Raw genomic sequence first — 13,718 nt, 5'->3', positions numbered from 1 at the left:
TATTGACAACTTAATTCTAGAAATATTCTTAATTGGAAGCACCACTTTGTTTTGTTCACCCTGCTCATATTGTGCCGCTGGAGGCCCGGTCGCGCTGTGTAAAACCTGTAAATCAAAACTTGCTCAACTTCTATTGTGGAAAGAAAGAGAGAGCGTTCTTACTGTCTTCTTTTGTCTTAGTATAAAGCACCAAGCTACGCACGCCATCTCCGGCCTGAGTGAATGCCAGCACCTGCACACTGTAGTTAGTGAATTTCTCCAATCCCTTCAGCTGCACTCGGTTTTCCATGGTGGTGATGTTCTGCATGTCTCCCCAGTCTAGACCAAAGCACAAGAGCAAAACTGGACTGAATGTGTGGCAGTGTAACCAGAGACCTAGTTTTAACAAGAGACTTGCTGCCTCAATTCTTGAGCGAGGCTTTGGATTCAGGTAAGTTTATTTCAGATGGACGTTGACTGGCTGTGAGGGTTCTATGACAGATGAAGTTGAAAAGAGCCAATTCACCTCACAAAGCTGACATAAATTAGCACAAGATAGCTGTTCTAAGAATTGGAACAAGTGTAAAAGGAAACAATTGCAAGGCGGAAAGTTTAAGGGAGATATGCGTGGAAAGTTCTTTACACAGAGGGTGGTGGGCACCTGGAACGCGTTGCCAGCGGAGGTGGTAGACGCAGACACGTTAGCGTCTTTTAAGATATATTTGGACAGGTACATGGATGGGTAGGGAACAAATGGACACAGACCGTTAGAAAATAGATGACAGGTTAGACAGTGGACCTTGATCGGCACAGGCTTGGAGGGCCGAAGGGCCTGTTCCTGTGCTGTAGGTTTCTTTGTTTCTTTGTATGTGATTGTGACTGAGTCACATTATTAGGACAGGCAGCAGGAAGCTCTACTCTGATATCAAACGTGACTTGGGAATGTTTTATATTCACACCAGGTACATGATAGGGAATGTCCCATTCCCAGGGCTATTTGGACATCTGATACACATGGACACAATCTGACAAATACACATACCCACAATGACACAAACACAAGTCTCCCCGATACACATGCATATGCACACAGATGCACCCATTTGGACACACACATAGATATGGATCATGCAGATGCAACCATTTAGAGACACATACACACACACACACACACACACACACACGCACACACACACACACACACACACACACACACACGGATCACAGGAAGGCTGCAGCACTTAAATATCAGTCTTTTCTGTACAAGGTGGAAGAGATTCTGAAGGACACTTCTTTGGTGTCACTTCAAAGCAGCAAATCTCTGAAGATACTTGGTTGAGGGGGTCGAGCAATAAGTGGTACATTAATAGTCACATTGATGGGTAGGGAACTTTTGAATAAAAGATGCTGGTGAGCATGAGACCATGCGAATTCTAGGAATCAGAAATAAAAGCACTGGATAAGGTTCACAGTATGGGTGAGCCAGCAGATCAAGGAGCTAGAATGGTTAAATGCAGACTTTGTGCAAATATTCAGAAGAAAATTGGGTAAGCACTTAGCTTAGATTGGCAGCATCATGTACAGGAGGTATGTAGTGAATTTTGAATGAGGTTATTCAGGGTCATTGGTATTTCCCAGGTTCAATTCCCATACTAACTGCCATCATCATGAAGGTGCCCGCTTCTCAACCTCACCCCTCGCCTGAGATGTAGTGACCCTCAGGTTAAACTACCACCAGTTACCTGTCTACCTCGAAAGCAAGAGCAGACTTATGGTCCTCTGGGACTATACTGACTTTCCCATACGTTTACTTCCTGGAACTTAGTTTGATCACCATTTTTTGAACTTATTTTAATTGAGAGAAATTTACAAGGATTTTTATTTCCTGCAGTTGGACTTTGTTTAAAAGGAAATTTGCCAATCTCCAATCCAACTGGGAGATTAAATGGCTGTACTTGGGTGGGAACATTGATGATCATGATGCCTAATTGCAATGTGGCCTTATAGGTAAGTACAATGTGTCACTCACCTTCCTTTCATTTTAATAAGTTTCCATTGCTGCCCAAAAACACTGAAAATCTTGGGACAATGTGACTAGACAGAGAGAAAAAAAATAAAACAAGTGCTTTCCTTCTCCATCTGAGTTGCAGACTAATGGTCATGTGTTGGGACCGAGTTCCACAATAACACCAACAGAGATGACGGTTACGTCATTCTTATCACATTTTTTCATGTGATCTGCCCATTCCAGCCTTTGTTGCCCATCCCTAACTCAGTAGGCCATTCCTGAGGATGGATGAGTCAACTATATTGTTGTGGCTCTAGCATCACATTGAGAAGGCCAAGAAAGGGATGGCAGATTTCCTTCCCCACAGTGCACCAGTGAAGCAGATGTGTTTTTAAGACACTTGGGAGTATTTGCACAGTCACCATTATTTACAATGGTTCTGAATTCCTGATATTTAAAAAAATAATCACTTCAATGCATTTACTAGTTAATCAAATTGAAATTTCACCACTTGTCAAAGTGGGATTCCAGTCCTTTTCCCCCAGAGCTATTAGCCAAGCCACTCTGTGCCCACTGTTTCTTCATCATAGAGGAACATCAACCCCCTACCACATGCAGCAGCAGCAACAACAAGTGTGGGAATCTTCCTAGCTCAATGAAGAACCTGTTGGCTCCCAGTTCACAAGTTCTCAGCTCTGCCCAATATCCCCTCTTTCTTCCTGCAATGCTGCATGACGGCACCAACATTGGAACACATTGGAGATGAGACATGTCTCTGCACCATACAAAGGCGCATATTTCATTTCCTGATTTATGCTGCGTTCACAATCTCAACTGTGAGTTAAAGCCTCAGAGGCCCATGTTCTGGGAGGGGCAGATCCAGATTATTACATAATTACATGTGGAACTCATTTCCTGCAAGGGTGGTAGAGGCAGAAGCCATTATAACATTTAAGAAGCATTTAGATGTACAATTGTGATGCCAAGGCAGACAAGGCTATGGACCAAATGTGGAAATTGGGATTAGAATGGTTAGATGCTTGTTTTTGACTGGTGCAGAAGGGTCTTTCTTTGTGTTGCAGATTTCCATGGCTGATTATCAAAGAGGGAAATTTATGGATGTACAAAATCATGTTGGAGCTGGACAGGACAGATGAGAGAAGTTGTTCCTGTAGATAGGAGGGCTCGGAAAAGATTGCTTTATCATGCCCTCTGCATGTTGATATACTGGTTTGAAACATCGCAGACTGTGAACTTCTGCACATACACTGTCCCTGAGGCTGTTCACACCTTACCACTAAGTGAAGGTCTTTAATTCCTTGTGTACTGAAACACTCCTTAATTTACAGCTGTACATTGCAGGCGACCAAATCTAGCTCTCTAGTACAGTGTCTAAGTCCTTTCGCTTCATATGCTCATTTTAGACCAGCGTTTCCTCTCTGACCCAGTGAGTGGTTGAGATGTGGACTGCACACCTTGGGAGTGTAGTGGAGATTCAATCAAAAGTGAATTGTATGGCTGAAAAGGATAAAGAAGGCCTGTGGGGAGAAAGCAGGACAATGAGATTAACCGAATTACTCTTTTGAAGAGCCAATATAGGTGTGATGGGCTGCATAGAATTTAGGGCTGCAACTATTCTATGATTCCTTGAGAACTGGATCATTGTTAAAAGTCAAGAGAGTACAACAACAACTTGAGCATGGAGTTAGAGCAGGAGCATTAACCGGTTCACAGAAAGTACCTTTAAGAAAGTGAGAGAAAAAAAATTGAAAAGATGGAGAAATAAAAGAAATGCTCAGCTAGCAACTGACCTCCATCTTGGTACACAGACCAGTATATGACGCGGAAACCCTTCAGCACTCCATTTAAGGTACTTCGAGGAGGGGGCGACCAGATAATAGTGACAACGTCAGATGAGATCGAAACAGCTTTCACATTGTCTGGAGGTTGGCTGGGAACTGTGGAGAGACAAGGTAAATAAAAACACAAAGCAAACTTCATCGATCCTCCAAGCCAAAAGAAGTCATTCCCAGGCTATGAGTAAGTAATACAGCATTTAGGGGAGGGACAATGCCCTGTTAAGGTGACATCTTAACAACATAAGATTCCAATCAATGTATACGTTCCACAAAACATGCTCCTACTTTGAAAGGGATTCGATTTTTAGGAGAATGCCAATTCCTTGTCTTCCTTACACAGGCACATGCAATGACAGATACGTTAGAGAATTGTGTCACACTACCCACAAAAATGGCCTCAGAATTCTTGTTTGACCCCTTTTCTGCTTGAGACTTAAAAAATGATTCAAGAAATAATTTTTTACTGAAGCAATAGCCCTTTTAAAAAATATCCAATAGGATCTCTGTTTCTGCTCTTTCCTTTAGAAAGAACACTAGTGTTTGACAGGAAGCAAAAAGTCCAAGATTCTACACTCTTTTATCAAGAGGTTTAATGCCTCACAATGTGTTTGGATTCAAAATGGACTGGTAGCGGCAGAAGCAAAGTTAAGGAGCACTTTCAGCTTAAATTTCAGATTTAAACAATTTAATAAACATTATCACTTATAGATAAACCAGGCTCTGATCTTATCATCATTTTGGCAAGGAATAATCTATCGTTTTGGCGTGTTCAAATCCATGTGTTCTCTCTGTCTTTCTCGTCGAGTTCTAACTTCACCCTCACTGTGTTATTTATGCTCAATGATGTGCAGCTCCTTCACAATCACAAGATTGCTCCAGGGTACTTAAGTTTTCATTACATCGGACACAATTCAAAAGGAAGTTAAATTTAGCACTCCAGCTCTGGAACGATTTGTTTGGAACAGGTCCTGAGACTCACTGTTATTTCTACAACAGGAATTTACTCCTGACACTAAACTCAAAACAAGTCTTTGCTCCACATTTTAAAGTGTAACGTTCTGAACAACACTATATAAAAACAAGTCGGTATTATCTGAGCCCCACGCGAAAACAGACTGTCCACGTCTCCACAGAAAGGTGAGGATAAACTATTGTTGCCAAATACTTTCAGATTTTGTGCTGTCACCAGCATCAAATTGTTATCATGGATTGCTTCCTGGCCTTGAAGTGCAGAAGGAAGGGATAAGGATTTATAATTCTACTGTCACTTTCACAGTAACCGATTCCTTTTGTGGGTTCATTTTGATAATTATCTGTGGTTTTGGAATCGAGCAAACCTAAATCCCAAGGTGTAGAGCTAGATGAACACAGCAGGCCAAGCAGCATCTTAGGAGCACAAAAGCTGACGGTAAGTTCAGTTCATTTGTTGACTGGGGACAGGGAACATTTCATTTTCACATCTTGAAGAAACTATTTACCAGCAAGCTGTGTGTCCTCCATGTTGGAGGGGATGAGGAAGGTTGTTCACTTATTAGGCATCAATGCAAAGGCAGATGACCTCCACTGTTTTTGGAAATGTCTAAATTAAGGGAAGCACAGGATGGTGGGCAGTGAAAAAAATCAGTCAATGATGTTTGCCTGGGCACATGGTGCAGAACCAAGTCAGTGAAGCTTGATTATCACATTAAAGGTATCCTGAGGCAAAAAATTCAAAGCTTTGTTTTGTCTTGAGAACAGATGAAAGATGACCATTGATTTCCGAGCTGTCCATTAATCTACATTTGATGGGCAGCCAATGGGCAGATTAAAAGATAGTTCCTTCTCTCAATTCTTCTGAACCCTTTGAGCTGGAGGCTGGAATACTCAATGCTGGTTAGATGGTGCATTGTTTATTATGGATTGCTGGCTTTGGTTTAATCTTAAGAAGAATGTTAGCAAGGGTTGTTTCATTTTATTATTTGTTTTGTATACCCAAGAAGGGACAAGCTAAACAATCTGCTACCAGATGAAATTGCTTTTTTGATGTTTTGCTGTTATCTACACTTTAAATTTGATAACTTTGATTTACATTTTATAACCTGAGCCACACTGTCTGATGAGTGTCCTGTGAGCTTCTGACCTCAATAAAGGGAGCTCATGTTGATTCATTAGCTGGTGATAGTATCACGGAATTCCGAAACACACCGCTGGATGATGCTACATTTACAATCTTTTGCATGAAGCCACTTTGTGATTTGTGGAGTATCTAGGAACAAGAGTAGGCCATTTGGCCCTTTCAGCTGGTCCCATTGAACTGTACCTCACCTACATTTAATCTGTATCCTGAGTAAAAACAAAGTTCTATCAATCTCAGTCCTGAAAATCTGGATCATGAGTATTCACTGTCTGTGATGTTAGAATTCCTGATTTCCATGACCTTTCATTTGGAAAAGCTGCCGCATTTGACTCCTGAGTAATCAATTGTTTAATTGTGCCCCTTTCTTTGATCTGGATTCATCCCATTAGAGGTAGTCGTGTTTCTGTAGTGAGCCTTTATTCATGGCTGCTGTGCCCTAAGGCAGATCGTTTGGGCTCCTTCCCTCAATAGGTTTTGTCAGTGGTGAATAACCAGTGCTTTCCAGTCTGAGGGGCAGGGTCCCCAGCTAGAATGGGAGATCAAATCCCTGCAGCTGGCACAATTCTGAACCACATCCTGGCCACTTGTCCATTGGAAATAACTACCACCAAACTGCTCAGCCCTGTTGCTACCCCATCAAATCATTTCGATATAAAGTTAAACACTTCAGTTCAATCACCTGTCTAAACTAAAATGCAAATATAATTGGAATATGAGCCACATTTATTGAACCCATCCTCACAATCCGAAAGTCTGACAGCAAGAATTCATTAAAGACCTGAGTTTGATGGTGCTAAATCCACGCTAATGCTTGTTTATGGGAGGGGGATGGCCTAGTGGTATTACTAGACTGTTAATCCAGAGACCCTAATAACATTCCAGGGACCTAGGTTCAAGTCCCACCATGGCAAATCGTGGAATTTGAATTCAATAAAAATATCTGGAATTAATTGTCTAATGATGACCATGAATCCATTGTCAATTGTCAGGAAAAACCCATCTGGTTCACTAATGTCCTTTAGGGAAGGAAACTACCATCCTTACCTGGTCTGGCCAACGTGTGACTCCAGACCCATAGCAATATGGTTGACTCTGAACTACCCTGTAGGCAGCTAGGGCTGGACAATAAATGCTGCCCAGCCAGCTATGCCTCATCCCATTAAAAGAATCTTTGGTAGCCTGCACTGCTATTTCAGCATTTTCCCACTCTTGGACTTTCTCCTTTCCCTGTTGCTCTGCTCTCACTAGTATTTTTGTATATCAAACTTGTCAGATGTCAAAACACTGAATCCTCTCAACTGATTTTTAGAAAGGAAATCAATAACTCCATTTGTATAAGAGCAGTAAAATATATTAGGTCCTGCTTTCCTACCTAACCTCTTGGTATCTGCAAAGGGCCCGCTAGGATCAGAGAATGTACGGTTCAGTCATAATATATGGTCTATACCTGTACTCTTGCTCTGTCTTTTGTCTTTTACATTTGCCATTTAGACACTTAGATTTTTTCAATGCTCTCCATCACCCACTTATTTCAAAAAGATGCCTTTTTGCGTCAAAGCTTTTGAAATACTTCCACAAATCATCTCGCCACACCTTTCCTCAGTGACCTCCTGTCTGCTGGAGCTCTACTCCCTCAGCAGCTCCATCTTGTTACTTCCTTCCACTCAAAAGACCCAAGGATCATGTCTTCAATCATGCCGTTGACCCCATCTCCTCTCCAAATCCTATTTGCTCTTCTCTCACTCGCTCAGCATCTAAATTCTTCTGTAAAAACTGTTTGTTGAGGTAATTATGGATTCCAGAACTGATTGTTATGGAATCCATAATGAATCTTGCAACAACATTTTCTCCCAATTCCCCCTTTACCCATAGTCCAGGTATCACCAACCATTGGCTATGAAACGGAATCAAAGATTGGTTGATGGAATAACACTGGAAAACCCTAATGTGCATTTGCCATTGCTTGTAATTAATAATAACCTGAGCAAGCATTCTATGAATATAACAATCTTTTATCAACAGATCCAAGAACAGTTTCTTGCTATCAAATTTTTGAACAGACCTTTCATATATTAGCGTTGATCTTTATCTGCACTTTTACTGTAGCAGTAACACTTTAGTCTGCATTCTGTTCTATTACCCTATTGTACGTATGTCAGTTATGATTTGCCTGGAAAACATACAAAACAATACTTATCACTATATTTAGGTACGCGTGACAATAACAATCAAATCCAATCAACCACGTGCTACTTGAGAACAATAACCTGCATTGACATTCCCCATGGAGTTTAATCAGGCAACTGATACAAAGCATTGGAGAACAATTGCACCGTAAGGACTGAGACAGTTCAAGTAAAGGGCAAGATAATAAAATGTGAGGCTGGATGAACACAGCAGGCCAAGCAGCATCTCAGGAGCACAAAAGCTGACGTTTCGGGCCTAGACCCTTCATCAGAGAGGGGGATGGGGAGAGGGAGCTGGAATAAATAGGGAGAGAGGGGGAGGCGGACCGAAGATGGAGAGTAAAGAAGATAGGTGGAGAGAGTATAGGTGGGGAGGTAGGGAGGGGATAGATCAGTCCAGGGAAGACGGACAGGTCAAGGAGGTGGGATGAGGTTAGTAGGTAGCTGGGGGTGCGGCTTGGTGTGGGAGGAAGGGATGGGTGAGAGGAAGAACCGGTTAGGGAGGCAGAGACAGGTTGGACTGGTTTTGGGATGCAGTGGGTGGGGGGGAAGAGCTGGGCTGGTTGTGTGGTGCAGTGGGGGGACGGGACGAACTAGGCTGGTTTAGGGATGCAGTAGGGGAAGGAGAGATTTTGAAACTGGTGAAGTCCACATTGATACCATATGGCTGCAGGGTTCCCAGGCGGAATATGAGTTGCTGTTCCTGCAACCTTCGGGTGGCATCATTGTGGCAGTGCAGGAGGCCCATGATGGACATGTCATCTAGAGAATGGGAGGGGGAGTGGAAATGGTTTGCGACTGGGAGGTGCAGTTGTTTGTTGCGAACTGAGCGGAGGTGTTCTGCAAAGCGGTCTCCAAGCCTCCGCTTGGTTTCCCCAATGTAGAGGAAGCCGCACCGGGTACAGTGGATGCAGTATACCACATTGGCAGATGTGCAGGTGAACCTCTGCTTAATGTGGAATGTCATCTTGGGGCCTGGAATGGGGGTGAGGGAGGAGGTGTGGGGACAAGTGTAGCATTTCCTGCGGTTGCAGGGGAAGGTGCCGGGTGTGGTGGGGTTGGAGGGCAGTGTGGAGCGAACAAGGGAGTCACGGGGAGAGTGGTCTCTCCGGAAAGCAGACAGGGGAGGGGATGGAAAAATGTCTTGGGTGGTGGGGTCGGATTGTAAATGGCGGAGGTGTCAGAGGATGATGCGTTGTATCCAGAGGTTGGTAGGGTGGTGTGTGAGAACGAGGGGGATCCTCTTAGGGCGGTTGTGGCGGGGGCGGGGTGTGAGGGATGTGTTGCGGGAAATACGGGAGACGCGGTCAAGGGCGTTCTCGATCACTGTGGGGGGAAAGTTGCGGTCCTTAAAGAACTTGGACATCTGGGATGTGCGGGAGTGGAATGTCTTATCGTGGGAGCAGATGCGGCGGAGGCGGAGGAATTGGGAATAGGGGATGGAATTTTTGCAGGAGGGTGGGTGGGAGGAGGTGTATTCTAGGTAGCTGTGTGAGTCGGTGGGCTTGAAATGGACATCAGTTACAAGCTGGTTGCCTGAGATGGAGACTGAGAGGTCCAGGAAGGTGAGGGATGTGCTGGAGATGGCCCAGGTGAACTGAAGGTTGGGGTGGAAGGTGTTCGCTCCACACTGCCCTCCAACCCCACCACACCCGGCACCTTCCCCTGCAACCGCAGGAAATGCTACACTTGTCCCCACACCTCCTCCCTCACCCCTATCGCAGGCCCCAAGATGACATTCCACATTAAGCAGAGGTTCACCTGCACATCTGCCAATGTGGTATACTGCATCCATTGTACCCGGTGTGGCTTCCTCTACATTGGGGAAACCAAGCGGAGGCTTGGGGACCGCTTTGCAGAACACCTCCGCTCAGTTCGCAACAAACAACTGCACCTCCCAGTCGCAAACCATTTCCACTCCCCCTCCCATTCTCTAGATGACATGTCCATCATGGGCCTCCTGCACTGCCACAATGATGCCACCCGAAGGTTGCAGGAACAGCAACTCATATTCCGCCTGGGAACCCTGCAGCCATATGGTATCAATGTGGACTTCACCAGTTTCAAAATCTCCCCTTCCCCTACTGCATCCCTAAACCAGCCTAGTTCGTCCCCTCCCCCCACTGCACCACACAACCAGCCCAGCTCTTTCCCCCCACCCACTGCATCCCAAAACCAGTCCAACCTGTCTCTGCCTCCCTAACCGGTTCTTCCTCTCACCCATCCCTTCCTCCCACCCCAAGCCGCACCCCCAGCTACCTACTAACCTCATCCCACCTCCTTGACCTGTCCGTCTTCCCTGGACTGACCTATCCCCTCCCTACCTCCCCACCTATACTCTCTCCACCTAACTTTTTTACTCTCCATCTTCGGTCCGCCTCCCCCTCTCTCCCTATTTATTCCAGTTCCCTCCCCCCATCCCCCTCTCTGATGAAGGGTCTAGGCCCGAAACATCAGCTTTTGTGCTCCTGGGATGCTGCTTGGCCTGCTGTGTTCATCCAGCCTCACATTTTATTATCTTGGAATTCTCCAGCATCTGCAGTTCCCATTATCTCTCAAGTAAAGGGCAATTCTCTTTCTAAGGTTCTCGCCAAAGGGTGTTCACAAGGCTTTTTAACAAAAAGCAGCACGGTGGCTCAGTGGTTAACACTGCTGCCCCACAGCACCAGGGACCCAGGTTCAATTCTACCCTCGGGTGACTGTCTGTGTGGAGTTTGCACATTCTCCCCGTGTCTGCGTGGGTTTCCTCCGGGTGCTTTGGTTTCCTCCCACTGTCCAAAGATGTGCAGGTTAGGTGGATTGGCATGCGATATGCAGGGTTATAGGGAGAATGTTAGTTGAGATGGGGGGAGTCTGGGTTGGATGGTGTGGAGTTGTTGGCCCAAACAGTCTGTTTCCACACTGTGGGGATTCTATAACTAAACAGGACTTGCAGCTCCGTTCAGTCTGCTTTTCTCCCTTGCTGTTGGCAATAGGGGTCACTGTGACTGAAGAGTGATCTTGGTTGGGTGTTTAATACTTCCCCCCCCGCAACCTTACCCTACACAACTGAATCCAATCAAAGTGCCCTGAGATGGCAGACCACCAGCAGCAATACCTTTGAGTGAATTAAGCCTCACTGTTCATGCTTTTGGTCATCACGCCCAGATTTGTCCACTTTGTTTGGTGTCAACTTTTCCCTTTTTCCGCTCATGGGATGTGGGATGTCTACTGACAGGGCTATTGTTTCCATTGCCCACCCCTAAGTGCTCCTGAGGACGTGGTGGTAAGCTGTCTTGTGGGAACCTCTGCAGTCTTACAACTGCTGTGCCCAGAGAGTGTAGCAGCTGCTATCCTCCAACACACGGGGCCCTGGATGAGGTGTCCACCTAATAATCAGCTGGGCGTTCATTCATTCTGATTCATTTCATACAATTCTGATAGATGGCTACCGTCCCACATTTAGAGTTTGCTTGGAAGCTGGCCTCCCTGAAAAAGTCAGAAACAACCACCCTCTTCACCAACCTCGCTCAAACTTGAAAGTGAAAGTAAAGAATCACCCAGAAGTGTGTGAGAAAAAAAACAGGATTACACTTGGAAACCTCAACTGTTTTCACTGTTCTTTATAATTATTAATAATTTTCCCAACTATGCTTCAAATCTGACAATCAGATAGGGTGCTTTAATTACTGCAATTTAAATGCTTTTAAATTATTGCCTAGAGCAGATTATTAACTAATTATTGCTTCATTTCTTGTTTACCTGGAAAGAAAAAAAATGATGCATTTAAGGAATTAAGAATCTGACGATGATGACCATGAATCCATTGTCAGTTGTCAGGAGAAGTCCCGTCTGGTTCATTAATGTCCTTTAGGGAAGGAAACTGCCATGCTTATCTGGTCTGGACTGCATGTGACTCCAGACCCACAGCAATGACTCTTAACTGCAGGCTGACTCTTAACTGCCCTCTGGGCAATTAGGGATGGGCAATTAATACTGGCCCAGCCAGCAATGCCCCTTATCCTAGGAATGAATCAAAATAAAGCCCTTTACACCACCACCATTAGACATGTCAAAGTACTTTGCAATCAATGTTGGGCTTTTGAAATGGATTCCCTGTCATGATTAGGAAATGCGAACGCCAAAGATGCACAGCAAGATCCCACAGATGGCAGTGCAATAATCTCTCCGAAACATCAGCTTTTGTGCTCCCAAGATGCTGCTTGGCCTGCTGTGTTCATCTAGCTCCACACTTTGTTATCTGTGTGAGATGTTGACTGTAGAATAGATGGCAGCCAACATACCAGGCATGCCACACCTCCCCCTCAGCCCTCATTTTTGAAAGAGAGCCATAGGATCCTTTCTGTCCTAAGAGAACAAATGGGGCCTGACAACTTGTCAAAGAGTAGACTCCTCTGACAGAGCAATGCTCCCTTAGAGTTAGACTGGAATGAGACCTGAACACAGTAACTTGTGACTCAGAAACATGAACGCTTTCATCCGAGTAATGACTAACACAAAATATATAGTTGTTTTGGTGTTGAATGTTCACCAGCCAATACACAAAGAAACAAAGAAACCTACAGCACAGGAACAGGCCCTTCGGCCCTCCAAACCTGCGCTGATCAAGATCCTCTGTCTAACCTGTCATCTATTTTCTAACGGTCTGTGTCCATTTGTTCCCTACCCATCCATGTACCTGTCCAAATATACCTTAAAAGACGCTAACGTATCTGCGTCTACCACCTCCACTGGCAACGCATTCCAGGCGCCTACCACCCTCTGTGTAAAGAACTTTCCACACATATCTCCCTTAAACTTTCCTCCTCTCACTTTGAAATACCATATCTATTTCATAGAAATGAATGCCTCTCTCTCCACAGATGCGGCCAGGCCTCTGAGTTTCTCTGTCAATTCCTGTTTCACAGAATCCCTACAGTGTGGAAACAGGCTCTTCAGCCCAACAAGTCTGCACTGACCCTTGGAGCATCCCATCCAGACCCATCCCCTTATAATCCACCTAAGCTACACATCCCTGAACACTACAGGCAATTAGCACGGCCAATCCACCTAACCCGCACATCTTTGGACTGTGGGAGGAGACTGGAGAACCAGGAGGAAACCCGCACAGACACAGGGAGAATGTGCAAACTCCACACAGACATTCGCCTGAGGCTAGAATCAAACCTGGGTCCCTGTGCTGTGAGACAGCAGGGCTAACCGCTGAGCCACCGTGCGGCCCATTCTTCTATTTCAAAGGATGAACAGCGAGTGTGATGTCTGAGTGCAAATTAGCATCTGTTTTCCAGAATTGGCTGTAGACAGTGTCAGCCATTGAATCAGTTGGCAATCCACTTGCTTTAGAATTGTCGAAGGTCTGCGTTTAATCCCAAATCCAGGCCTTTAGTGCAAAGATCAAGGGCGATGAAATTCCAGTGCAGTACTGAGGCAGCTCTATGCTTGTGTCTTTCAGATGAAGTTTCAAACATGCCGTAAATGCTTGCTCAGTGGATATTTGAGAGCTCAAGGAGAGGTCTGTCCCCAGTCAAGATTTAAATCTCGATCGACATCGTTTGCTCATTATCACACTG

General features: G+C 44.9%; 1 protein-coding gene across 4 annotated transcripts in view; it reads right to left on the bottom strand.

The window, feature by feature from the left end:
- Nucleotides 1-13,718, bottom strand: part of dscaml1 (Down syndrome cell adhesion molecule like 1) — a 564,629-nt gene that overhangs the window by 102,064 nt on the left and 448,847 nt on the right. For all 4 annotated transcript variants that reach the window (XM_059638968.1, XM_048562212.2, XM_059638969.1 and 1 more), the window contains 2 exons: nt 3,799-3,945; nt 163-318 (listed from right to left, as the gene is read on the bottom strand). In XM_059638968.1, the coding sequence (XP_059494951.1) occupies nt 163-318; nt 3,799-3,945 (303 nt within the window). The remainder of the gene's footprint in view (nt 1-162; nt 319-3,798; nt 3,946-13,718) is intronic.

Source organism: Stegostoma tigrinum, chromosome 32 (assembly GCF_030684315.1).
Source record: "Stegostoma tigrinum isolate sSteTig4 chromosome 32, sSteTig4.hap1, whole genome shotgun sequence".
In the NCBI taxonomy this organism is placed as follows: domain Eukaryota; kingdom Metazoa; phylum Chordata; class Chondrichthyes; order Orectolobiformes; family Stegostomatidae; genus Stegostoma; species Stegostoma tigrinum.
The sequence above is the reverse complement of the archived record's forward strand: the minus strand, read 5'-3'. Positions and strand labels throughout refer to the sequence as shown.